This window comes from Salvelinus alpinus, chromosome 26, assembly GCF_045679555.1.
Source record: "Salvelinus alpinus chromosome 26, SLU_Salpinus.1, whole genome shotgun sequence".
Lineage (NCBI taxonomy): Eukaryota > Metazoa > Chordata > Actinopteri > Salmoniformes > Salmonidae > Salvelinus > Salvelinus alpinus.
The window spans coordinates 1,199,194-1,227,180 of NC_092111.1; the positions used below are offsets into that span (position 1 = coordinate 1,199,194).

A 27,987-nucleotide genomic window follows, 5' to 3' on the forward strand; every position below is an offset into this window, starting at 1 on the left:
GTGTCGCTCACAACTGACATACTCCTGGTGGGCAGACTGACATCCTCACTGCATGTGTCAATTACATGGTGGTCTGTGGAGGAGCCACTCGAAGACACAAGGGCTTTAAACCTTTTAGTCAAACTGACTTTTGAAAATGGCTTCTCACTTCTCACAGACGGCGGGCGGCTCCTGTCCTTAACAAGAGCAGTGTCAGGGGACTTCGAACATCTGAGTGTCTCCACAGGGGTGAAGTCCAGCACATCTTTGGCTGTGGTGACTGACACGGGTGGAAAAGACAAAAAGACGTTCAGTCTATCCTTTACTCTGTGGTACATGATTTGAGCAGCAAAAAATGAGTTGTCAAAGACAACTCTGGGATTGAGTTGGGACTGCAGCTTTTTCTCTCCTAGTGGGAAGGAGTCTGCGTCCTCCACTGTGTACTGGGATACACTTTCAAGGTCTTGCATGACCATATTCACTATATCTTCAGTTGTAGAAACCACATGGTGTGAGAAGGTGATGCTAGGCATGCTCTGTGGCAAAGAACAGTTGGCTTCGCTAGCAGCTCTGAGAATGGCCTCACGCACAATCTGTTTGGCCTTAGCTCGGAACTCAGCACTGTGAAAGCTCTGCATGGAAATGTTAGAGGTTCTGCTGGCTGCACTACAAGATCGCGTGAGCGTGGCAATCTCAGCTGACGTCACGTCACTCGAAATGCTGAGGTCCTCCAATTTCTAAATTATCGAGTCCAACTTCTGGTTGAAGTCGAAGGACGCATTTGACGTGTTCTCCCCAACGGAAGCGAAGCGGTCTTCCTTTGAAGTCTCCAACCTCAGCACCGAGATCACCTGTTTGATGACCCCTTTAGTGCAGGTGTCGAGGGTGAGCTGGTGGGCTGAGGCTGAGGACATACATTTAACATTTAAGTCATTTAGCAGACGCTCTTATCCAGAGCGACTTACAAATTGGAAAGTTCATACATATTCATCCTGGTCCCCCCGTGGGGAATGAACCCACAACCCTGGCGTTGCAAGCGCCATGCTCTACCAACTGAGCCACACGGGACCACATAGAAGAGGTATTACTGTCTGTCTTCTGTACAGGAGATACCTCCACAGTGGTCTCAGTTACAAGTAGTCCAGTGTCATAGAGCTCAATTTGCACAGGAGTATTTTTTCCCTCAGTGAGAAGGTGAGAGGTGAAAAGCTTCCTCAGTTTGTCCAGGGTTTTGGTATAAATCTTCTGGGAACCTGAACTCACTTCCACCCAGAACATTTTGCGACCTGATTTCGTACGCATGGAGGCCTTATTGACCTCAGATACCTCATGCAGGTCGGAAATAATTCCACCAAATAGATCAGAGGATGCTTCCTCAATATTCTCCGCGGAAACACAGACAGACAGAACTTCCGACAGTTTCCCACAAGTGTCGGTTTTATCCAGCACGCCAGTATATGTGACAGCTGCATCCTGAATGACCTGAGTGATGCATTGCTCAGCTTTGACGATATACTCCTCCACTGGTTGACCATGGAGGATGTCAACTTTATCAGCAGGGAGCACCTTCTGAATACTCACATTCTCCTCTGATGGGCGTGGACTGTTGAAGATAATGCTCTCAGTGACCATGTTAGAGGAGGCGAGAGATGAGTCGAGAAGCAAAGACCTGTATATTATCGAGGTGGACATCTCTGGGTGCTTTATCATAGCAGCCTCCTCCAAAATGGCCGACGGGCCCTGGAGGACGTCAGAGATATCCATGTCCTCAATGGTCTCTACCAGAGACGATAGTAGGTCTCTGGCTGACAGGTTGGTAGGTCTCTGGCTCTCGAGCTCCGTTTTGATTGCTTGACAGACAGTTGCTGCAGCAACAGCAGAGCTACAACACAACTGCTTCAAGGTGGAGTCAGAAATAGATGATGACAGATCTGTCATGGACATGGTGGAGAGTTGACTCTCAGAGACAAAGGGTCTGAGTTTGACAGACACCTGTCTGACCAAGTCCCCAGCAAGAGCTCTCATATCTATTGCTCCACTAGCTGAGTTGTAGGAGCAGGCACTCTGTGGCCTTGACGGGCTCCTGCTATCCAAAAATCCTGTTATCCCAAAAACCTCAAGTACAAGATCCACAACATCGGATGACACTTCTGTCATTCTGTTGTTGGACAGAAATTGACTTGGATGAATGGTGCCTGCATTCAGAGTCCAGTCGCAAATAGAGTTGTCGGACTGACTCTGGACTAGTGGAACTAGACAGGTTTCACTTGGACCTTGACCAAAGAGTTCTGCCATTTTAAGCAGAACTGATCTTAAGACCTTTGACTTGGAAATGTTCAGCAGTGGGTCGTTGTTGGACAGTCTGGTGGACGGTCTACTAGCCGATCTCTGAACAACTAGGCTTTGTACTTCTGCCGAAATGGCAGTGAGAAAATAGGTAAAGGGGCTGGTCGCTCGCCCCTTGTTTCCTCCGTTGGCTTTAGCCTTGAAGATGCTATCTATGATGACAGTCTGGTACCAATCACCATGACAGCCTTGAGTTGGGGAGGAGTGAGCACTTTGGGGTAGCGGTCAGGTCAGATGAAGTGAGGAAGAACAGATATCACTAAGGTTCTGTCTAGCAACAGAGATGCATTGGCTGTTTAGAGGTGTAGGAGGAGACTCAGCATAGGAGAAAGGATTAAATATCAGTGCTTGTGTGAATATGTTTTTTGTCTAATGCAGCTGTCTTGACCCTCTGGGAAGAATAAACTTGGTTAAAGCTTTCATAGTGTCCGTCGAGTTTTTACTCTGAGAATTAGAACCTAACAGTTGGCACTGCGAGCAGGGTTCACCACGATTTGCAGTCGAACTAGAGATTCTGAATCAGTGAAACAGAAACAAGGTAGGCACAGTTCCTACACCTGTTATCACTAATTCTGACATCTTGGGGAGATGAGAGTCGTACGCTGAACCAATTATAGGGTACGGACCTAGAAAGCCTGAGCTTATTCAGTAGTCTCATTGTATTACGACCGGTCATAGCTTTGCGGTATTTGATAAGTCCCGGAAGGTAAACCCGAACAGGTTGATACCTGTAGAGGGTAACTCCTAAGGGGTAAATCCCAAGTAGGTTGGTTCCTGCTAGTACTATAAGAATAGGGTGAGTCCCGGAAGGTAAGCCCGAGCAGGCGGGTACCTAGGGGGTAAGACCCGGGTGGGGTTGGTTACCTGCTAATACCTGTAACGAGTGGGTGAAAGTCTCAGCCGCAGTGGACATGCGGCAGTAGAGTGGGTGTGGATGGATAAAGTGACATGCTTGTGTACTAGGATAAAAAGTTGCCATTCAGGGTTAGAAGAAAAGCAATAAGATACTCGAAAGCTGTTGGATTTGGGTGTATTAGCAGTAGCAATAAAGAGAGGTTGGTTTTATGCCCTGTTGGGGTGGGGAACCATGACAGATTATGTGGAAATAGGAAGACAAGTGTGAATAATTTTGGTAATGTGTGTTATCAACAACAGTGATATTTGAACAGATTGGAGATGACTATCCATAACAATAAAATCCTTCATACAGTGAGGTTAGGGTAGGTTACCATGCTTGTCCTGAACCACAGCTGTAGACACAGCCTCCTCCAGGTCCTCAGACACTAGCTTGGAGATCCGTTACAGGATGTCTGTCACCCCACTGAGCCCCTATTGCAGGTTAGGGGTCACATCCACTTGAATGTCCTTCATATGACGAACCTCCTACAGAGCAAATGAGGGAAATATGATATATTATGATTTATGTTAGTAACAATACAATATGGGAATTTTATCCCAAAGCTACCTACAGCTAACATATATATTTATGTATGTGATCTATGTAAATAAAGGAATATAACACAGCTGTAAAACTGTGAGGACTATATGGTGGAGGCCTACCCATTTCCCAGGAGCATTGTAAAAAGTGGATTTGGGTACAGTGTTTATTTCCCCCTAATATCTTTGAATATTACACCTAAAATAATTAGGCCTACTTCTTTCTACTGCTGATCTGAGACCATTAGGGTTAAACATTACAGATATAAATGCAATATATGGAGTAGAAAAGATTGCCTGCCCACCAGAATCAACATATGTTCTACATGGTCTATTTCTATCTGAATGTAACACCTCAATCAAGCATGTTAATTGATCGTTAAGTCATGTTTGTCAGGTAAACGGTCATTAGTGGCCTATATAAGCCTCATACAGGCCATGTGTAGACATTACCTGTTGATAACACAGACTATTTTCATGATCATGGGAGGTGTGAGAGAATTGCTGCTCTTTGTGTTGACTGTGGGGGTTGTGAAAGGTTGGTTCACTAATGTTTTATTTGGATTGAAGAGATTTGTTTGGGAAATATGCTCAACTTTATCAGTGTGAGATTAAAATTTGACTGTCTGTTTGTTCCGCATTAGTCATCTGCTATTATTAATATATGTAGCTATTTTGTGTCAACTCAACTTCTGTCAACACTTTCTCCTCAGTTTCTTGTTACCCTGTTGGAAAGTCCCAGAAGCAAGATCAAGTCTCTCTGCAGAGGAGACTTGGAGGTAGGTGTTTCTTTCCACAACCCTTCTAGCTTTGTACTGTGTCTATGGTGCTGCTGTGTTTGACACTCATTCAACACCATAGAGTAACTTAGTTGTCTAAATAATGTTGTCAAACCCTTTGATTTGGTCATTTTGCTTGTGTACCTTAACCTACGTTTTTCAGAGCTGTCATCAAATGACGTCTCCATTGTGCATGCCCTGGCCTTGCTCCGATCCATAGGGTCTGACGCTAAACAAGACAGAGAAGGTACGGCCTGAAACAAACTTTTAAATCTGTGTTGGGTTCATGTTGCTCAACATTCGAATGGCAATTTGGCCTAGACCGTGTAGAACAGCTGTGTTGCTGTAGAATACCCAACTGTTCCTTTATGTTTTCTCTCTAGAGTATTTCCAGACTAATGAAGTAGAATCCCAAGCTTCTCCAAACCATGGTAGCTCTCCGGCAAATGATGCCCTGTCCTCTGACGACGCTACCTCTGAAGCTGCCACTGGCCCGTCTGACGACGCTACCTCTGAAGCTGCCACTGGCCCGTCTGACGACGCTACCTCTGAAGCTGCCACTGGCCCGTCTGACGACGCTACCTCTGAAGCTGCCACTGGCCCGTCTGACGACGCTACCTCTGAAGCTGCCACTGGCCCGTCTGACGACGCTACCTCTGAAGCTGCCACTGGCCCGTCTGACGACGCTACCTCTGAAGCTGCCACTGGCCCGTCTGACGACGCTACCTCTGAAGCTGCCACTGGCCCGTCTGACGACGCTACCTCTGAAGCTGCCACTGGCCCGTCTGACGACGCTACCTCTGAAGCTGCCACTGGCCCGTCTGACGACGCTACCTCTGAAGCTGCCACTGGCCCGTCTGACGACGCTACCTCTGACGCTGCCACTGGCCCGTCTGACGACGCTACCTCTGAAGCTGCCACTGGCCCGTCTGACGACGCTACCTCTGAAGCTGCCACTGGCCCGTCTGACGACGCTACCTCTGAAGCTGCCACTGGCCCGTCTGACGACGCTACCTCTGAAGCTGCCACTGGCCCGTCTGACGACGCTACCTCTGACGCTGCCACTGGCCCGTCTGACGACGCTACCTCTGAAGCTGCCACTGGCCCGTCTGACGACGCTACCTCTGACGCTGCCACTGGCCCGTCTGACGACGCTACCTCTGAAGCTGCCACTGGCCCGTCTGACGACGCTACCTCTGACGCTGCCACTGGCCCGTCTGACGACGCTACCTCTGACGCTGCCACTGGCCCGTCTGACGACGCTACCTCTGACGCTGCCACTGGCCCGTCTGACGACGCTACCTCTGACGCTGCCACTGGCCCGTCTGACGACGCTACCTCTGACGCTGCCACTGGCCCGTCTGACGACGCTACCTCTGACGCTGCCACTGGCCCGTCTGACGACGCTACCTCTGACGCTGCCACTGGCCCGTCTGACGACGCTACCTCTGACGCTGCCACTGGCCCGTCTGACGACGCTACCTCTGACGCTGCCACTGGCCCGTCTGACGACGCTACCTCTGACGCTGCCACTGGCCCGTCTGACGACGCTACCTCTGACGCTGCCACTGGCCCGTCTGACGACGCTACCTCTGACGCTGCCACTGGCCCGTCTGACGACGCTACCTCGGCAGCTGCGACCGGCCATTCTGACCATGCCATTGAGGAACTGTTCTCTTCTGCATCTGAGCCCCCGTTGACCACAAACATGGATATCTGATGTGGGACATGGTGCTCGGGGTCCATGCAAGAGTTCATGGGTATTCTAGTCCAGGTTGTGTGTGTAACTGCATTTTCTTGTTTTGGCTTAATTAAACGCTAACTGTAATACTTGTGTCCTCAGTATTGTTTTGACGTTCCTACTTGGAGTTGAGGTCTATGACCTGACATGAGTAACTGTGGTGATGGCAACATTTATTTTGCATTATAACCATGCTTTGGCATCAGCAATATGTTTACTTTGACCCCTGTGCTTAAATCACCATTTGCCTTAAGCTACATTTGGTCAAATTATGCTAGTAGCATCACATGATGTGGAATGGGTTCTAGTTCCTTTAAACTTGATGGTTTTGGAACTGAGTGTTTAGGGTTGGGGCATATGAGGCTGCTAGAATCGGGGTTAATGGTGTCAGTGCTAACTAATATCACGGTTGTCAACTTGCATTTAAATGACTGCTGTGAGTCTTCTCTTGTAACTGACTTGGTTTCCTATTAGTGAATACATGTAAAACCAGCTCTCGTATCATTAGCCCATCGTTTTGGCGGTGTGTCTTCATATCCCAGTGCCAATCCAAACTTTCATGTTTAAATAAGTCAATGCTAACCTGTCTTAGCTGGCAGGCTGCTATCAGGTCCAGGCTCTCCCATAGTTGCTTGTAGTGCCGCTAACCTAGTGTTTGAGGGCAGGAACAGTTTGACCAGGATTTCCCACCCACTCCGATTTACATGGGATAAACCATTGGAAGAAACCGGTAAATTTCTATGAGAAGCGTGAGGTAGTCTGTTCATACAGGCCTTCTCTAGCCGCATTGCTCAGGGTGTGCGTCGTAGCAAACCGTACTTAGTCGCCATGAATTCAAAAAGCACATACACGCAACCTTTAAATGCAGTTAATACAGCAACAAAATTGGCTCCAACGTTTGAGCTACCGGTAGGTATCTGCTGTAATTCAAACATTTCTGTGACACTGCTTTACTCATTTATGCCAACCAAATCCAGATAGCAAATGTTCTGAAAGAGCTGCGAAACCTGGACCCATACAAATCAGCTGGGCTTGACAATCTAGACCCTCTATTTCTGAAACTATCCGCTGCCATTGTCGCAACCCCTATTACCAGCCTGTTTCACATCTCTTTCATATCGTCTGAGATCCCCAAGGATTGGAAAGCTGCCGCGGTCATCCCCCTCTTCAAAAGGGGAGACACCCTGGACCCAAACTGTTACAGACCTATATCCATCCTGCCCTGCCTAAGGTCTTCGAAAGCCAAGTTAAATAGATCACTGACCATCTCGAATTCCACCGTACCTTCTCCACTGTGCAATCCGGTTTCCGAGCCGGTCACGGGTGCACCTCAGCCACGCTCAAGGTACTAAACGATATAACCGCCATCGATAAAAGACAGTACTGTGCAGCCGTCTTCATCGACCTGGCCAAGGCTTTCGACTGTCAATCATCATATTCTTATCGGCAGACTCGGTAGCCTCGGTTTTTCTGATGACTGCCTTGCCTGGTTCACCAACTACTTTGCAGACAGAGCTCAGTGTGTCAAATCGGAGGGCATGTTGTCTGGTCCTCTGGCAGTCTCTTTGGGGGTACCACAGGGTTCAATTCTCGGGCTGACTCTTTTCTCTGTATATATCAATGATGTTGCTCTTGCTGCGGGCGATTCCCTGATCCACCTCTACGCAGACGACACTATTCTGTATACTTCTGGCCCTTCCTTGGACACTGTGCTATCTAACCTCCAAACGAGCTTCAATGCCATACAACACTCCTTCCGTGGCCTCCAACTGCTCTTAAATGCTAGTAAAACCAAATGCATGCTTTTCAACCGTTCGCTGCCCGCACCCGCCCGCCCGACTAGCATCACCACCCTGGACGGTTCCGACCTAGAATATGTGGACATCTATAAATACCTAGGTGTCTGGCTAGACTGTAAACTCTCCTTCCAGACTCATATTAAACATCTCCAATCCAAAATCAAATCAAGAATCGGATTTCTATTTCGCAACAAAGCCTCCTTCACTCACGCCGCCAAACTTACCCTAGTAAAACTGACTATCCTACCGATCCTCGACTTTGGCGATGTCATCTACAAAATAGCTTCCAATACTCTACTCAGCAAACTAGATACAGTTTATCATAGTGCCATCCGTTTTGTTACTAAAACACCTTATACCACCCACCACTGCGACCTGTATGCTTTAGTCGGCTGGCCCTCGCTACATATTCGTCGCCAGACCCGCTGGCTCCAGGTCATCTATAAGTCCATGCTAGGTAAAGCTCCGCCTTATCTCAGTTCACTGGTCACGATAACAACACCCACCCGTAGCACGCGCTCCAGCAGGTATATCTCACTGATCATCCCAAAAGCCAACACCTCATTTGGCCGCCTTTCCTTCCAGTTCTCTGCTGCCTGTGACTGGAACGAATTGCAAAAATCGCTGAAACTGGAGACTTTTATTTCCCTCACCAACTTTAAACATCTGCTATCTGAGCAGCTAACCGATCGCTGCAGCTGTACATAGTCCATCTGTAAACAGCCCACCCAATTTACCTACCTCATCCCCATACTGTTTTTATTTATTTACTTTTCTGCTCTTTTGCACACCAGTATCTCTACTTGCACATGATCATCTGATGATTTATCACTCCAGTGTTAATCTGCTAAATTGTAATTATTCGCTCCTATGGCCTATTTATTGCCTACCTCCTCATGCCTTTTGCACACAATGTATGTAGACTATTTTTTTCCCCCTACTGTGTTATTGACTTGTTTATTGTTTACTCCATGTGTAACTCTGTGTTGTTGTCTGTTCACACTGCTATGCTTTATCTTGGCCAGGTCGCAGTTGTAAATGAGAACTTGTTCTCAACTAGCCTACCTGGTTAAATAAAGGTGAAATAAATAAATAAATTCAGCGTGTTTTGAAGGAAGTTAAACCGTTATGGCCTATGCAAATTATTTTGTTTGCTACAGGGTAGGCCTTCCAGGTTATTTTATGTAGCCTAAGTTTGTGTATTGAATGTTATTCTACATTTGTTTGTCTGGGTCTTGAGAATCAGTTACCCTTTCTGACCAAGTCTGTAAAATAATGCGAGAACTGGGGGTATTTTGTCTTGAATAGAAGTAATAACGGAGAAGAATGGCAGGGTCTTGACAAGTTTATTTAATTTGATTATGTAGTCCACGTTTGTGTAGGCTCACGTTTAGTTTATGCTGTGACTAAATGAATATTAACTTGATCATTTACTTTATTGCTGGAGAACAGATGCAATAGGTAGGATTGAGAAGATTTGATGTAAATATAGCCTACCTTAGAATGGCACATGATAAACTGCGGGTTTAGAATTACGTGCAATTGATCAACTGCGGCGCTATCCAGTGGGCTGAATCTCTGCTACAGCGTAACTGTTACATTATAGGAGATTCAGATTTGTTTCCTCTGACAAAATCATCACAATAACCGAAGTATAAACAGCCACAACCTTCCCAAATTCTCTTGATAGTCAGGTGCAAGGGGAGAGGAAAGGACCGAAATGCATCTTTCAGTGGAGGGTAGGCTACTGTAATAACCTCATTTGACCCGTCGGCCAACAGTGGCTGATAGACCTGTTAAAACTAGGCAACATTAATGAAATAGTGTGGTGACTTTGAGTTGATTAATATGCAACAAATACAAGAACCCATTAGTGTATTTCTCCACGTAGAGTGGTATAATCATGTTGGATTTTATTTGCTGCTTAACACCCTGCATCCCACAGCTGGCTTGCTTCTGAAGCTAAGCAGGGTTGGTAATGGTCAGTCCCTAGATTGGAGACCAGTTGCTGCTGGAAGTGGTGTTGGAGGGCCAGTAGAAGTCACTCTTTCCTATGGTCTAAAATAATATTCCAGGGCTGTATTTGGGGAAAGGTGCTGTCTTTCGGGTGGTACGTTAAACAGGTGTCCTGACTTTCTGTGGTCACTAAAGATCCCATGGCACTTATTGTTAGAGTAGGGGTGTTAACCCTGGTGTCCTGGCTAAATTCCCGATCTGGCCCTCATACCATCACGGTCACCTAATCATCCCAAGCTTACTATTGGCTCATTCACTCCCCTCTCCCCTGTAACTATTCCCCATCTTACCTGGTTCATCAAATCAAATCAAATCAAATCAAATTTTATTAGTCACATACACATGGTTAGCAGATGTTAATGCGAGTGTAGCGAAATGCTTGTGCTTCTAGTTCCGACAATGCAGTAATAACCAACAGTAATCTAACCTAACAATTCCACAACTACTACCTTACACACACACACAAGTGTAAAGGGATAAAGAATATGTACATAAAGATATATGAATGAGTGGTGGTACAGAACGGCATGGCAGATGCAGTAGATGGTATAGAGTACGGTATATACATATGAGATGAGTACTGTAGGGTATGTAAACATAAAGTGGCATAGTTTAAAGTGGCTAGTGGTACATGTATTACATAAAGATGGCAAGATGCAGTAGATGATATAGAGTACAGTATATACATATGAGATGGGTAATGTAGGGTATGTAAACATTGTATTAAGTGGCATTGTTTAAAGTGGCTAGTGGTACATTTTTACATAATTTCCATCAATTCCCATTTTTAAAGTGGCTGGAGTTGAGTCAGTATGTTGGCAGCGGCCGCTAAATGTTAGTGGTGGCTGTTTAACAGTCTGATGGCCTTGAGATAGAAGCTGTTTTTCAGTCTCTCGGTCCCTGCTTTGATGCACCTGTACTGACCTCGCCTTCTGGATGATAGCGGGGTGAACAGGCAGTGGCTTGGGTGGTTGTTGTCCTTGATGATCTTTATGGCCTTCCTGTGACATCGGGTGGTGTAGGTGTCCTGGAGGGCCGGTAGTTTGCCCCTGGTGATGCGTTCTGCAGACCTCACTACCCTCTGGAGAGCCTTACGGTTGTGGGCGGAGCAGTTGCCGTACCAGGCGGTGATACAGCCCGACAGGATGCTCTCGATTGTGCATCTGTAGAAGTTTGTGAGTGCTTTTGGTGACAAGCCGAATTTCTTCAGCCTCCTGAGGTTGAAGAGGCGCTGCTGCGCCTTCTTCACAACGCTGTCTGTGTGGGTGGACCAATTCAGTTTGTCCGTGATGTGTACACCGAGGAACTTAAAACTTTCCACCTTCTCCACTACTGACCCGTCGATGTGGATAGGGGGGTGCTCCCTCTGCTGTTTCCTGAAGTCCACAATCATCTCCTTTGTTTTGTTGACGTTGAGTGTGAGGTTATTTTCCTGACACCACACTCCGAGGGCCCTCACCTCCTCCCTGTAGGCCGTCTCGTCGTTGTTGGTAATCAAGCCTACCACTGTAGTGTCATCCGCAAACTTGATGATTGAGTTGGAGGCGTGCATGGCCACGCAGTCGTGGGTGAACAGGGAGTACAGGAGAGGGCTCAGAACGCACCCTTGTGGGGCCCCAGTGTTGAGGATCAGCGGGGTGGAGATGTTGTTACCTACCCTCACCACCTGGGGGCGGCCCGTCAGGAAGTCCAGGACCCAGTTGCACAGGGCGGGGTCGAGACCCAGGGTCTCGAGCTTGATGACGAGTTTGGAGGGTACTATGGTGTTAAATGCTGAGCTGTAATCGATGAACAGCATTCTCACATGGGTATTCCTCTTGTCCAGATGGGTTAGGGCAGTGTGCAGTGTGGTTGCGATTGCGTCGTCTGTGGACCTATTGGGTCGGTAAGCAAATTGGAGTGGGTCTAGGGTGTCCGGTAGGGTGGAGGTGATATGGTCCTTGACTAGTCTCTCAAAGCACTTCATGATGACGGAAGTGAGTGCTACGGGGCGGTAGTCGTTTAGCTCAGTTACCTTAGCTTTCTTGGGAACAGGAACAATGGTGGCCCTCTTGAAGCATGTGGGAACAGCAGACTGGGATAAGGATTGATTGAATATGTCCGTAAACACACCAGCCAGCTGGTCTGCGCATGCTCTGAGGACGCGGCTGGGAATGCCGTCTGGGCCTGCAGCCTTGCGAGGGTTAACACGTTTAAATGTTTTACTCACCTCGGCTGCAGTGAAGGAGAGCCCGCAGGTTTTGGTAGGGGGCCGTGTCAGTGGCACTGTATTGTCCTCAAAGCGGGCAAAAAAGTTGTTTAGCCTGTCTGGGAGCAAGACATCCTGGTCCGCGACGGGGCTGGTTTTCTTTTTTCTTTCTTACCTGGTTAAATAAAACATATGCTTCTAAATAGCACTTTCGGTTTGAATGGGAAGCTCGGAAATTTCTTGCAATTTCCTCAGGAAGGAAAATTGGTAGATTCTCTGGAAAAGAATGACCCTCCTCCCTCAGCCATTGGGATGAACTTTGCGGGACCCCCCACCCGAGTACTCCAACCAGGTACGGACGAGACATGGAGACAAGTCTTCCTTTAATGTTTTGTACTCGTCTCATTAAAAATGGTTTCATACTAAAGACTAGGTCAGAATACATTTGGACTCCCTCGCGCTTTGTCTTTCCCTCTCAAATCAACTCTTCACTGTGAAATGCTTGCTTACGAGACCACCCCAACGATGCAGAGTACAAAACTATAGAATATATGTATACATACAGTACCAATCAAAAGTTTGGACACACCTACTCATTCAAAGGTTTTTCTTTATTTTGACTATTTTCTACATTGTAAAATAATAGTGAAGAACTCAAAACTATGAAATAACACATATGGAATCATGTAGTACCCCAAAAAAGTGTTAAACATATCAATATATATTTTATTTATATTTAGCCACCCGTTACCTTGTTGACAGCTTTGCACACACTCGGCATTCTCTCGACCAGCTTCATCTGGATTGCTTTTCCAAAAGGACAGATTTCCACCGGTCTAATGTCCATTGCTCGTGTTTCTTGGCCCAAGCAAGTCTCTTCTTCTTATTGGTGTACTTTAGTAGTGGTTTCTTTGCAGAAATTTGACCATGAAGGCCTAATTCACGCTGTCTCCTCTGAACAGTTGATGTTGAGATGTGTCTGTTACTTGAACACTGAAGCATTTATTTTGACATGATATGATGAGTAAAGGTCGTTTTGCCTACCTTTCCCAATGATGAGTAAAGGTCGTTTTGCCTACCTTTCCCAATGATGAGTAAAGGCCGTTTGGCCTACCTTTCCCAATGATGAGTAAAGGTCGTTTGGCCTACCTTTCCCAATGATGAGTAAAGGCCGTTTGGCCTACCTTTCCCAATGATGAGTAAAGGCCGTTTGGCCTACCTTTCCCAATGATAAGTAAAGACCGTTTGGCCTAACTTTCCCAATGATAAGTAAAGGCCGTTTGGCCTACCTTTCCCAATGATAAGTAAAGGTCGTTTGGCCTACCTTTCCCAATGATAAGTAAAGACCGTTTGGCCTACCTTTCTCAATGATAAGTAAAGGCCGTTTGGCCTACCTTTCCCAATGATGAGTAAAGGCCGTTTGGCCTACCTTTCCCAATGATAAGTAAAGGCCGTTTGGCCTACCTTTCCCAATGATGAGTAAAGAACGTTTGGCCTACCTTTCCCAATGATGAGTAAAGGTCGTTTGGCCTACCTTTCCCAATGATAAGTAAAGGTCGTTTGGCCTACCTTTCCCAATGATGAGTAAAGGCCGTTTGGCCTACCTTTCCCAATGATGAGTAAAGGTCGTTTGGCCTACCTTTCCCAATGATGAGTAAAGGCCGTTTGGCCTACCTTTCCCAATGATGAGTAAAGGCCGTTTGGCCTACCTTTCCCAATGATAAGTAAAGACCGTTTGGCCTAACTTTCCCAATGATAAGTAAAGGCCGTTTGGCCTACCTTTCCCAATGATAAGTAAAGGTCGTTTGGCCTACCTTTCCCAATGATAAGTAAAGACCGTTTGGCCTACCTTTCTCAATGATAAGTAAAGGCCGTTTGGCCTACCTTTCCCAATGATGAGTAAAGGCCGTTTGGCCTACCTTTCCCAATGATAAGTAAAGGCCGTTTGGCCTACCTTTCCCAATGATGAGTAAAGAACGTTTGGCCTACCTTTCCCAATGATGAGTAAAGGTCGTTTGGCCTACCTTTCCCAATGATAAGTAAAGGTCGTTTGGCCTACCTTTCCCAATGATGAGTAAAGGCCGTTTGGCCTACCTTTCCCAATGATGAGTAAAGGCCGTTTGGCCTACCTTTCCCAATGATGAGTAAAGACCGTTTGGCCTACCTTTCCCAATGATGAGTAAAGGTCGTTTGGCCTACCTTTCCCAATGATAAGTAAAGGCCTTTTGGCCTACCTTTCCCAATGATGAGTAAAGGTCGTTTGGCCTACCTTTCCCAATGATAAGTAAAGGCCGTTTGGCCTATCTTTCCCAATGATGAGTAAAGGCCGTTTGGCCTACCTTTCCCAATGATGAGTAAAGACCGTTTGGCCTACCTTTCCCAATGATGAGTAAAGACCGTTTGGCCTACCTTTCCCAATGATGAGTAAAGGCCGTTCGGCCTACCTTTCCCAATGATGAGTAAAGACCGTTTGGCCTACCTTTCCCAATGATTAGTAAAGGCCGTTTGGCCTACCTTTCCCAATGATGAGTAAAGGCCGTTTGGTCTACCTTTCGCAATGATGAGTAAAGGCCGTTTGGCCTACCTTTCCCAATGATAAGTAAAGGCCTTTTGGCCTACCTTTCCCAATGATGAGTAAACTTGAGTGTATGCATTATAGATTTGGGCTTCATAGAAAGTGTTACAAAGTGTTCTCTGTTCATCTTATCCATCCAGGTTCTGCCGGGGTAGGCCGTCATTGTAAATAATAATTTGTTCTTAACTGACTTGCCTAGTTAAATGAAGGATAAATAAAATAAAACATATATGAAGTGCTTCACTATAAATACGTTTGACTATGTGGTTTGAAGTACTTTACCATTATCTTGCACAAACAGTAAGACTACTATAGACAGAAATCAATGCAGTAATTACATTTACATTTTACATTTAAGTCATTTAGCAGACGCTCTTATCCAGAGCGACTTACAAATTGGTGCATTCACCTTATGACATCCAGTGGAACAGCCACTTTACAATAGTGCATCTAAATCTTTTAAGGGGGGGGGGGGGAGAAGGATTACTTTATCCTATCCTAGGTATTCCTTAAAGAGGTGGGGTTTCAGGTGTCTCCGGAAGGTGGTGATTGACTCCGCTGTCCTGGCGTCGTGAGGGAGTTTGTTCCACCATTGGGGGGCCAGAGCAGCGAACAGTTTTGACTGGGCTGAGCGGGAACTGTACTTCCTCAGTGGTAGGGAGGCGAGCAGGCCAGAGGTGGATGAACGTAGTGCCCTTGTTTGGGTGTAGGGCCTGATCAGAGCCTGGAGGTACTGAGGTGCCGTTCCCCTCACAGCTCCGTAGGCAAGCACCATGGTCTTGTAGCGGATGCGAGCTTCAACTGGAAGCCAGTGGAGAGAGCGGAGGAGCGGGGTGACGTGAGAGAACTTGGGAAGGTTGAACACCAGACGGGCTGCGGCGTTCTGGATGAGTTGTAGGGGTTTAATGGCACAGGCAGGGAGCCCAGCCAGCAGCGAGTTGCAGTAATCCAGACGGGAGATGACAAGTGCCTGGATTAGGACCTGCGCCGCTTCCTGTGTGAGGCAGGGTCGTACTCTGCGGATGTTGTAGAGCATGAACCTACAGGAACGGGCCACCGCCTTGATGTTAGTTGAGAACGACAGGGTGTTGTCCAGGATCACGCCAAGGTTCTTAGCGCTCTGGGAGGAGGACACAATGGAGTTGTCAACCGTGATGGCGAGATCATGGAACGGGCAGTCCTTCCCCGGGAGGAAGAGCAGCTCCGTCTTGCCGAGGTTCAGCTTGAGGTGGTGATCCGTCATCCACACTGATATGTCTGCCAGACATGCAGAGATGCGATTCGCCACCTGGTCATCAGAAGGGGGAAAGGAGAAGATTAATTGTGTGTCGTCTGCATAGCAATGATAGGAGAGACCATGTGAGGTTATGACAGAGCCAAGTGACTTGGTGTATAGCGAGAATAGGAGAGGGCCTAGAACAGAGCCCTGGGGGACACCAGTGGTGAGAGCACGTGGTGAGGAGACAGATTCTCGCCACGCCACCTGGTAGGAGCGACCTGTCAGGTAGGACGCAATCCAAGCGTGGGCCGCGCCGGAGATGCCCAACTCGGAGAGGGTGGAGAGGAGGATCTGATGGTTCACAGTATCGAAGGCAGCCGATAGGTCTAGAAGGATGAGAGCAGAGGAGAGAGAGTTAGCTTTAGCAGTGCGGAGCGCCTCCGTGATACAGAGAAGAGCAGTCTCAGTTGAATGACTAGTCTTGAAACCTGACTGATTTGGATCAAGAAGGTCATTCTGAGAGAGATAGCGGGAGAGCTGGCCAAGGACGGCACGTTCAAGAGTTTTGGAGAGAAAAGAAAGAAGGGATACTGGTCTGTAGTTGTTGACATCGGAGGGATCGAGTGTAGGTTTTTTCAGAAGGGGTGCAACTCTCGCTCTCTTGAAGACGGAAGGGACGTAGCCAGCGGTCAGGGATGAGTTGATGAGCGAGGTGAGGTAAGGGAGAAGGTCTCCGGAAATGGTCTGGGGAAGAGAGGAGGGGATAGGGTCAAGCGGGCAGGTTGTTGGGCGGCCGGCCGTCACAAGACGCGAGATTTCATCTGGAGAGAGAGGGGAGAAAGAGGTCAGAGCACAGGGTAGGGCAGTGTGAGCAGAACCAGCGGTGTCGTTTGACTTAGCAAACGAGGATCGGATGTCGTCGACCTTCTTTTCAAAATGGTTGACGAAGTCATCTGCAGAGAGGGAGGAGGGGGGGGGAGGGGGAGGAGGATTCAGGAGGTAGGAGAAGGTGGCAAAGAGCTTCCTAGGGTTAGAGGCAGATGCTTGGAATTTAGAGTGGTAGAAAGTGGCTTTAGCAGCAGAGACAGAAGAGGAAAATGTAGAGAGGAGGGAGTGAAAGGATGCCAGGTCCGCAGGGAGGCGAGTTTTCCTCCATTTCCGCTCGGCTGCCCGGAGCCCTGTTCTGTGAGCTCGCAATGAGTCGTCGAGCCACGGAGCGGGAGGGGAGGACCGAGCCGGCCTGGAGGATAGGGGACATAGAGAGTCAAAGGATGCAGAAAGGGAGGAGAGGAGGGTTGAGGAGGCAGAATCAGGAGATAGGTTGGAGAAGGTTTGAGCAGAGGGAAGAGATGATAGGATGGAAGAGGAGAGAGTAGCGGGGGAGAGAGAGCGAAGGTTGGGACGGCGCGATACCATCCGAGTAGGGGCAGTGTGGGAAGTGTTGGATGAGAGCGAGAGGGAAAAGGATACAAGGTAGTGGTCGGAGACTTGGAGGGGAGTTGCAATGAGGTTAGTGGAAGAACAGCATCTAGTAAAGATGAGGTCGAGCGTATTGCCTGCCTTGTGAGTAGGGGGGGAAGGTGAGAGGGTGAGGTCAAAAGAGGAGAGGAGTGGAAAGAAGGAGGCAGAGAGGAATGAGTCAAAGGTAGACGTGGGGAGGTTAAAGTCGCCCAGAACTGTGAGAGGTGAGCCGTCCTCAGGAAAGGAGCTTATCAAGGCATCAAGCTCATTGATGAACTCTCCGAGGGAACCTGGAGGGCGATAAATGATAAGGATGTTAAGCTTGAAAGGGCTGGTAACTGTGACAGCATGGAATTCAAAGGAGGCGATAGACAGATGGGTAAGGGGAGAAAGAGAGAATGACCACTTGGGAGAGATGAGGATCCCGGTGCCACCACCCCGCTGACCAGAAGCTCTCGGGGTGTGCGAGAACACGTGGGCGGACGAAGAGAGAGCAGTAGGAGTAGCAGTGTTATCTGTGGTGATCCATGTTTCCGTCAGTGCCAAGAAGTCGAGGGACTGGAGGGAGGCATAGGCTGAGATGAACTCTGCCTTGTTGGCCGCAGATCGGCAGTTCCAGAGGCTACCGGAGACCTGGAACTCCACGTGGGTCGTGCGCGCTGGGACCACCAGATTAGGGTGACCGCGGTGTGGAGCGTTTGTATGGTCTGTGCAGAGAGGAGAGAACAGGGATAGACAGACACATAGTTGACAGGCTACAGAAGAGGCTACGCTAATGCAAAGGAGATTGGAATGACAGGTGGACTACACGTCTCGAATGTTCAGAAAGTTAAGCTTACGTAGCAAGAATCTTATTGACTAAAATGATTAAAATGATACAGTACTGCTGAAGTAGGCTAGCTGGCAGTGGCTGCGTTGTTGACTTTGTAGGCTAGCTGGCAGTGGCTGCGTTGTTGACACTACACTAATCAAGTCGTTCCGTTGAGTGTAATAGTTTCTACAGTGCTGCTATTCGGGGGCTAGCTGGCTAGCTAGCAGTGTTGATTACGTTACGTTGCGTTAAAAGAACGACAATAGCTGGCTAGCTAACCTAGAAAATCGCTCTAGACTACACAATTATCTTTGATACAAAGACGGCTATGTAGCTAGCTATGTAGCTAGCTAAGATCAAACAAATCAAACCGTTGTACTGTAATGAAATGAAATGAAAATGTGATACTACCTGTGGAGCGAAGCGGAATGCGACCGGGTTGTTGAGTGCGGAAGTTGCGTAATGTTTTATTAAATAAAGGCTCTGATTAAAATAGTAATAAAATCAGGCATTTGGCTAATTCTTCTTCCCAAAAGCTCCTCTGAATGGTTTGGAGACGGCTCTGGAGATAGCTCGTAACACCCTGACTATGAGAGGGCGTTTACGGGACTGGGACTCCTGGGGAGCAGGGGCCAGTGTGGTTGTCAGGTCCTCCTTGGGTGGGGAAGTGGATGGAAGCTCTGGAACCTCACACTCAGCATCTGTGATAAGAATATTTCATAATCAGAAAATGAACGTGTGTGTTTGTCTGTCTGTCTATCCGTCTGTCTGTCCGCCTGTATCTGTAGTCACTGTTTTAACAAGCTGGCCATAGGGTGATACATCAATATGACATTATCGATGCTTATCACTTACTCTGTGAAATACGAGTCTCTCTGAGACATTTGGTAGGCAGCGCATCCTGTTCAGGGTGGCTCTTCGGTTCCCCTTTTGTCTTGAACAGCTGTTGACAAAACACATCAGGACAACTGAGCCTGTGTAAAATATATGGTATGCATCCCTAAATGCACCCTATTGGCTACGTAAGGCACTACTTTTGACAAGGGCCCATAGTGCTCTGGTCAAAAGTAGTGCACTATATAGGGAATAGGGTGCAATTTGGGACACAGCCATTGACTCTCTCCCATGTGTATTAGGATTGTATTACAGCGGCCTCACTCAACCTCCTAAAGACAATGACAACAGCATTGTTCTAATGCTGAGAGACATTAGGTTTAGTTTAGTGAATCTGTAGGGTACATTTCAGCCCTGCCTTACAGAGGTAATCTCCAAACACTGAGCCCCCTACCTTCATCCTGATCTTTGGAATCTTGCCAATTTTGGGTAGGAAGCGCCACTTCCTGTTCTTCTTAGTCTCTTCCCCTCTGGCAGAGGGAAGGCGGGCCATGCCGTCAGCCTTTACATCAGCCGGGCTAAGGCCCCTGGCGGGGAATTCCTTAGTAGCATTAAGGTCAGCCACAACGCCATGAGTGATGTCACTTGCGGCATTGCTGGTGTCTAAATAAGAAGAGCAAGCTGGTGTGACTGACCTGGGTACAATAACTGGGAGAAGAGGACGCAACAATGGAAAGCAGTCACTGCGTTCCAAAAGGCATTCTCTTCCCTTTATAGTGCACAACTTTTGAACAGGGCCCATAGGGTCTGGCTCTGGTCAAAAGTAGTGCACTAAACATGGAAGAAGGTGCCATTTTGAACACAACCAGCAAAGTTCACATCATAAAACGCAATGTATTGAGCATCATGTTACAATGAAGTCCTATGCAGATGAAAAGAGGTACTTTCACTTACCACCCTCCATTGCAGACTTGGACAGATCAGTCAGACTGTGCATCACCATGTCTGTCATCAACTTGATGACCTGATCCAAAACCCTGTCAGCAGTGGGTGGCATAGGCCTACCCAAACACTGCCCCAGGAGTCTGCTAACAGAAGTGTGGGCAAAGCTGTAAACGAGCTCTGACGCATCGTCCTTTGACAGCTTCCTCAGTGCTGGATTTGGCAGCGCTGGTTGAGAGAGGCTTCTGTGGCCAGTCATGGATTGAAGCTGGCGTCTTATGGTTATCTCCTGAATGAGACCATGGACCTTTGCGATCAGGTTGCCAGACGCATCTTGAAGGGCTTCAATTGACAGAAGCCTATCCAGATTTTCTTCTGCTGAAGTCATCTCTGGGTCGTCTGTCTTCAATGTGTCCATTATAGTTTTCACTATGATACCGGTGTCAGATATGTTAATTTCTTGTTGGCTCACAAGCGCTGACTGTGAACCTGTCTTGTCCATTGCGTTAGAGGTATGGCATTCTGTCCTTGTGATCTCATCGGCAGCGCTCATGTCAGGCAACAGGTCAAGGCTCTCCAGTAGAGAGTCTAACATGTTAGTGGCTATCAGACACTCCTCACTTGCATTCTTCCCAACAGATGAACTCTCAGAGTTGGCCAATCTGCACTTGATCACATTTAGGATCAAGCTGAGTGTCTTCATTGCAGTTTAGCTAAAGCCTTCTTGGCTGAATGCCACTGTTCCGTCTTGTAGAGCCACAAGAGGTTCACAACTTTCACTCAATCCACAACCATGGAGAGGAGAGGCTCTCTTCAAACTGGTGTCGCTCACAACTGACATACTCCTGTTGGGCAGACTGACATCCTCACTGCATGTGTCAATTACATGGTGGTCTGTGGAGGAGCCACTCGAAGACACAAGGGCTTTAAACCTTTTAGTCAAACTGACTTTTGAAAATGGCTTCTCACTTCTCACAGACGGCGGGCGGCTCCTGTCCTTAACAAGAGCAGTGTCAGGGGACTTCGAACATCTGAGTGTCTCCACAGGGGTGAAGTCCAGCACATCTTTGGCTGTGGTGACTGACACGGGTGGAAAAGACAAAAAGACGTTCAGTCTATCCTTTACTCTGTGGTGCATGATTTGAGCAGCAAAAAATGAGTTGTCAAAGACAACTCTGGGATTGAGTTGGGACTGCAGCTTTTTCTCTCCTAGTGGGAAGGAGTCTGCGTCCTCCACTGTGTACTGGGATACACTTTCAAGGTCTTGCATGACCATATTCACTATATCTTCAGTTGTAGAAACCACATGGTGTGAGAAGGTGATGCTAGGCATGCTCTGTGGCAAAGAACAGTTGGCTTCGCTAGCAGCTCTGAGAATGGCCTCACGCACAATCTGTTTGGCCTTAGCTCGGAACTCACCACTGTGAAAGCTCTGCATGGAAATGTTAGAGGTTCTGCTGGCTGCACTACGAGATCGCGAGAGCGTGGCAATCTCGGCTGACGTCACGTCACTCGAAATGCTGAGGTCCTCCAATTTCTAAATTATCGAGTCCAACTTCTGGTTGAAGTCGAAGGACGCATTTGACGTGTTCTCCCCAACGGAAGCGAAGCGGTCTTCCTTTGAAGTCTCCAACCTCAGCACCGAGATCACCTGTTTGATGACCCCTTTAGTGCAGGTGTCGAGGGTGAGCTGGTGGGCTGAGGCTGAGGACATACATTTAACATTTAAGTCATTTAGCAGACGCTCTTATCCAGAGCGACTTACAAATTGGAAAGTTCATACATATTCATCCTGGTCCCCCCGTGGGGAATGAACCCACAACCCTGGCGTTGCAAGCGCCATGCTCTACCAACTGAGCCACACGGGACCACATAGAAGAGGTATTACTGTCTGTCTTCTGTACAGGAGATACCTCCACAGTGGTCTCAGTTACAAGTAGTCCAGTGTCATAGAGCTCAATTTGCACAGGAGTATTTTTTCCCTCAGTGAGAAGGTGAGAGGTGAAAAGCTTCCTCAGTTTGTCCAGGGTTTTGGTATAAATCTTCTGGGAACCTGAACTCACTTCCACCCAGAACATTTTGCGACCTGATTTCGTACGCATGGAGGCCTTATTGACCTCAGATACCTCATGCAGGTCGGAAATAATTCCACCAAATAGATCAGAGGATGCTTCCTCAATATTCTCCGCGGAAACACAGACAGACAGAACTTCCGACAGTTTCCCACAAGTGTCGGTTTTATCCAGCACGCCAGTATATGTGACAGCTGCATCCTGAATGACCTGAGTGATGCATTGCTCAGCTTTGACGATATACTCCTCCACTGGTTGACCATGGAGGATGTCAACTTTATCAGCAGGGAGCACCTTCTGAATACTCACATTCTCCTCTGATGGGCGTGGACTGTTGAAGATAATGCTCTCAGTGACCATGTTAGAGGAGGCGAGAGATGAGTCGAGAAGCAAAGACCTGTATATTATCGAGGTGGACATCTCTGGGTGCTTTATCATAGCAGCCTCCTCCAAAATGGCCGACGGGCCCTGGAGGACGTCAGAGATATCCATGTCCTCAATGGTCTCTACCAGAGACGATAGTAGGTCTCTGGCTGACAGGTTGGTAGGTCTCTGGCTCTCGAGCTCCGTTTTGATTGCTTGACAGACAGTTGCTGCAGCAACAGCAGAGCTACAACACAACTGCTTCAAGGTGGAGTCAGAAATAGATGATGACAGATCTGTCATGGACATGGTGGAGAGTTGACTCTCAGAGACAAAGGGTCTGAGTTTGACAGACACCTGTCTGACCAAGTCCCCAGCAAGAGCTCTCATATCTATTGCTCCACTAGCTGAGTTGTAGGAGCAGGCACTCTGTGGCCTTGACGGGCTCCTGCTATCCAAAAATCCTGTTATCCCAAAAACCTCAAGTACAAGATCCACAACATCGGATGACACTTCTGTCATTCTGTTGTTGGACAGAAATTGACTTGGATGAATGGTGCCTGCGTTCAGAGTCCAGTCGCAAATAGAGTTGTCGGACTGACTCTGGACTAGTGGAACTAGACAGGTTTCACTTAGACCTTGACCAAAGAGTTCTGCCATTTTGAGCAGAACTGATCTTAAGACCTTTGACTTGGAAATGTTCAGCAGTGGGTCGTTGTTGGACAGTCTGGTGGACGGTCTACTAGCCGATCTCTGAACAACTAGGCTTTGTACTTCTGCCGAAATGGCAGTGAGAAAATAGGTAAAGGGGCTGGTCGCTCGCCCCTTGTTTCCTCCGTTGGCTTTAGCCTTGAAGATGCTATCTATGATGACAGTCTGGTACCAATCACCATGACAGCCTTGAGTTGGGGAGGAGTGAGCACTTTGGGGTAGCGGTCAGGTCAGATGAAGTGAGGAAGAACAGATATGACTAAGGTTCTGTCTAGCAACAGAGATGCATTGGCTGTTTAGAGGTGTAGGAGGAGACTCAGCATAGGAGAAAGGATTAAATATCAGTGCTTGTGTGAATATGTTTTTTGTCTAATGCAGCTGTCTTGACCCTCTGGGAAGAATAAACTTGGTTAAAGCTTTCATAGTGTCCGTCGAGTTTTTACTCTGAGAATTAGAACCTAACAGTTGGCACTGCGAGCAGGGTTCACCACAATTTGCAGTCGAACTAGAGATTCTGAATCAGTGAAACAGAAACAAGGTAGGCACAGTTCCTACACCTGTTATCACTAATTCTGACATCTTGGGGAGATGAGAGTCGTACGCTGAACCAATTATAGGGTACGGACCTAGAAAGCCTGAGCTTATTCAGTAGTCTCATTGTATTACGACCGGTCATAGCTTTGCGGTATTTGATAAGTCCCGGAAGGTAAACCCGAACAGGTTGATACCTGTAGAGGGTAACTCCTACGGGGTAAATCCCAAGTAGGTTGGTTCCTGCTAGTACTATAAGAATAGGGTGAGTCCCGGAAGGTAAGCCCGAGCAGGCGGGTACCTAGGGGGTAAGACCCGGGTGGGGTTGGTTATCTGCTAATACCTGTAACGAGTGGGTGAAAGTCTCAGCCGCAGTGGACATGCGGCAGTAGAGTGGGTGTGGATGGATAAAGTGACATGCTTGTGTACTAGGATAAAAAGTTGCCATTCAGGATTAGAAGAAAAGCAATAAGATACTCGAAAGCTGTTGGATTTGGGTGTATTAGCAGTAGCAATAAAGAGAGGTTGGTTTTATGCCCTGTTGGGGTGGGGAACCATGACAGATTATGTGGAAATAGGAAGACAAGTGTGAATAATTTTGGTAATGTGTGTTATCAACAACAGTGATATTTGAACAGATTGGAGATGACTATCCATAACAATAAAATCCTTCATACAGTGAGGTTAGGGTAGGTTACCATGCTTGTTCTGAACCACAGCTGTAGACACAGCCTCCTCCAGGTCCTCAGACACTAGCTTGGAGATCCGTTACAGGATGTCTGTCACCCCACTGAGCCCCTATTGCAGGTTAGGGGTCACATCCACTTGAATGTCCTTCATATGACGAACCTCCTACAGAGCAAATGAGGGAAATATGATATATTATGATTTATGTTAGTAACAATACAATATGGGAATTTTATCCCAAAGCTACCTACAGCTAACATATATATTTATGTATGTGATCTATGTAAATAAAGGAATATAACACAGCTGTAAAACTGTGAGGACTATATGGTGGAGGCCTACCCATTTCCCAGGAGCATTGTAAAAAGTGGATTTGGGTACAGTGTTTATTTCCCCCTAATATCTTTGAATATTACACCTAAAATAATTAGGCCTACTTCTTTCTACTGCTGATCTGAGACCATTAGGGTTAAACATTACAGATATAAATGCAATATATGGAGTAGAAAAGATTGCCTGCCCACCAGAATCAACATATGTTCTACATGGTCTATTTCTATCTGAATGTAACACCTCAATCAAGCATGTTAATTGATCGTTAAGTCATGTTTGTCAGGTAAACGGTCATTAGTGGCCTATATAAGCCTCATACAGGCCATGTGTAGACATTACCTGTTGATAACACAGACTATTTTTATGATCATGGGAGGTGTGAGAGAATTGCTGCTCTTTGTGTTGACTGTGGGGGTTGTGAAAGGTTGGTTCACTAATGTTTTATTTGGATTGAAGAGATTTGTTTGGGAAATATGCTCAACTTTATCAGTGTGAGATTAAAATTTGACTGTCTGTTTGTTCCGCATTAGTCATCTGCTATTATTAATATATGTAGCTATTTTGTGTCAACTCAACTTCTGTCAACACTTTCTCCTCAGTTTCTTGTTACCCTGTTGGAAAGTCCCAGAAGCAAGATCAAGTCTCTCTGCAGAGGAGACTTGGAGGTAGGTGTTTCTTTCCACAACCCTTCTAGCTTTGTACTGTGTCTATGGTGCTGCTGTGTTTGACACTCATTCAACACCATAGAGTAACTTAGTTGTCTAAAAAATGTTGTCAAACCCTTTGATTTGGGCATTTTGCTTGTGTACCTTAACCTACGTTTTTCAGAGCTGTCATCAAATGACGTCTCCATTGTGCATGCCCTGGCTTTGCTCCGATCCATAGGGTCTGACGCTAAACAAGACAGAGAAGGTACGGCCTGAAACATAAACTTTTAAATCTGTGTTGGGTTCATGTTGCTCAACATTCGAATGGCAATTTGGCCTAGACCGTGTAGAACAGCTGTGTTGCTGTAGAATACCCAACTGTTCCTTTATGTTTTCTCTAGAGTATTTCCAGACTAATGAAGTAGAATCCCAAGCTTCTCCAAACCATGGTAGCTCTCCGGCAAATGATGCCCTGTCCTCTGACGACGCTACCTCTGAAGCTGCCACTGGCCCGTCTGACGACGCCACCTCTGAAGCTGCCACTGGCCCGTCTGACGACGCCACCTCTGAAGCTGCCACTGGCCCGTCTGACGACGCCACCTCTGAAGCTGCCACTGGCCCGTCTGACGACGCCGCCTCTGAAGCTGCCACTGGCCCGTCTGACGACGCCACCTCTGAAGCTGCCACTGGCCCGTCTGACGACGCCACCTCTGAAGCTGCCACTGGCCCGTCTGACGACGCCACCTCTGAAGCTGCCACTGGCCCGTCTGACGACGCCACCTCTGAAGCTGCCACTGGCCCGTCTGACGACGCCACCTCTGAAGCTGCCACTGGCCCGTCTGACGACGCCACCTCTGAAGCTGCCACTGGCCCGTCTGACGACGCCACCTCTGAAGCTGCCACTGGCCCGTCTGACGACGCCACCTCTGAAGCTGCCACTGGCCCGTCTGACGACGCCACCTCTGAAGCTGCCACTGGCCCGTCTGACGACGCCACCTCTGAAGCTGCCACTGGCCCGTCTGACGACGCCACCTCTGAAGCTGCCACTGGCCCGTCTGACGACGCCACCTCTGAAGCTGCCACTGGCCCGTCTGACGACGCCACCTCTGAAGCTGCCACTGGCCCGTCTGACGACGCCACCTCTGAAGCTGCCACTGGCCCGTCTGACGACGCCACCTCTGAAGCTGCCACTGGCCCGTCTGACGACGCCACCTCTGAAGCTGCCACTGGCCCGTCTGACGACGCCACCTCTGAAGCTGCCACTGGCCCGTCTGACGACGCCACCTCTGAAGCTGCCACTGGCCCGTCTGACGACGCCACCTCTGAAGCTGCCACTGGCCCGTCTGACGACGCCACCTCTGAAGCTGCCACTGGCCCGTCTGACGACGCCACCTCTGAAGCTGCCACTGGCCCGTCTGACGACGCCACCTCTGAAGCTGCCACTGGCCCGTCTGACGACGCCACCTCTGAAGCTGCCACTAGCCCGTCTGACGACGCCACCTCTGAAGCTGCCACTGGCCCGTCTGACGACGCCACCTCTGAAGCTGCCACTGGCCCGTCTGACGACGCCACCTCTGAAGCTGCCACTGGCCCGTCTGACGACGCCACCTCTGAAGCTGCCACTGGCCCGTCTGACGACGCCACCTCTGAAGCTGCCACTGGCCCGTCTGACGACGCCACCTCTGAAGCTGCCACTGGCCCGTCTGACGACGCCACCTCTGAAGCTGCCACTGGCCCGTCTGACGACGCCACCTCTGAAGCTGCCACTGGCCCGTCTGACGACGCCACCTCTGAAGCTGCCACTGGCCCGTCTGACGACGCCACCTCTGAAGCTGCCACTGGCCCGTCTGACGACGCCACCTCTGAAGCTGCCACTGGCCCGTCTGACGACGCCACCTCTGAAGCTGCCACTGGCCCGTCTGACGACGCCACCTCTGAAGCTGCCACTGGCCCGTCTGACGACGCCACCTCTGAAGCTGCCACTGGCCCGTCTGACGACGCCACCTCTGAAGCTGCCACTGGCCCGTCTGACGACGCCACCTCTGAAGCTGCCACTGGCCCGTCTGACGACGCCACCTCTGAAGCTGCCACTGGCCCGTCTGACGACGCCACCTCTGAAGCTGCCACTGGCCCGTCTGACGACGCCACCTCTGAAGCTGCCACTGGCCCGTCTGACGACGCCACCTCTGAAGCTGCCACTGGCCCGTCTGACGACGCCACCTCTGAAGCTGCCACTGGCCCGTCTGACGACGCCACCTCTGAAGCTGCCACTGGCCCGTCTGACGACGCCACCTCTGAAGCTGCCACTGGCCCGTCTGACGACGCCACCTCGGCAGCTGCGACCGGCCATTGAGGAACTGTTCTCTTCTGCATCTGAGCCCCCGTTGACCACAAACATGGATATCTGATGTGGGACATGGTGCTCGGGGTCCATGCAAGAGTTCATGGGTATTCTAGTCCAGGTTGTGTGTGTAACTGCATTTTCTTGTTTTGGCTTAATTAAACGCTAACTGTAA

The 27,987-nt window shown here is 48.4% G+C and overlaps 3 protein-coding genes across 4 annotated transcripts; 2 read left to right on the forward strand and 1 right to left on the reverse strand.

Annotated features, from left to right (window-relative positions):
- The first annotated feature begins 4,151 nt into the window (after positions 1-4,151).
- LOC139554410 (polysialoglycoprotein-like) lies at positions 4,152-6,369 on the forward strand. The gene is made up of 4 exons (XM_071367158.1): positions 4,152-4,300; positions 4,476-4,541; positions 4,705-4,788; positions 4,925-6,369. The coding sequence occupies exons 1-4, from the start codon at positions 4,201-4,203 to the stop codon at positions 6,259-6,261; spliced, it is 1,587 nt and encodes a 528-aa protein (XP_071223259.1). The 5' UTR covers positions 4,152-4,200; the 3' UTR covers positions 6,262-6,369.
- Positions 6,370-18,810: 12,441 nt separating this feature from the next.
- Positions 18,811-20,037, reverse strand: LOC139554394 (uncharacterized). Its single transcript, XM_071367142.1, has 3 exons — positions 19,640-20,037; positions 19,207-19,294; positions 18,811-19,052 (listed from the first exon to the last, which is right to left on the reverse strand). Exons 1-3 carry the CDS (start codon positions 19,985-19,987, stop codon positions 18,868-18,870), a joined length of 621 nt encoding a protein of 206 aa, XP_071223243.1. The 5' UTR covers positions 19,988-20,037; the 3' UTR covers positions 18,811-18,867.
- Positions 20,038-25,164: 5,127 nt separating this feature from the next.
- LOC139554412 (polysialoglycoprotein-like) lies at positions 25,165-27,987 on the forward strand. Of its 2 annotated transcripts, XM_071367161.1 has the most exons (4): positions 25,165-25,248; positions 25,424-25,489; positions 25,653-25,736; positions 25,873-27,987. In XM_071367161.1, the coding sequence occupies exons 1-4, from the start codon at positions 25,188-25,190 to the stop codon at positions 27,822-27,824; spliced, it is 2,163 nt and encodes a 720-aa protein (XP_071223262.1). In that variant the 5' UTR covers positions 25,165-25,187; the 3' UTR covers positions 27,825-27,987. The 2 variants fall into 2 exon arrangements, with proteins under 2 accessions (XP_071223262.1, XP_071223263.1); XM_071367162.1 differs by lacking the exons at positions 25,165-25,248; positions 25,424-25,489 and having other exon boundaries at positions 25,875-27,987.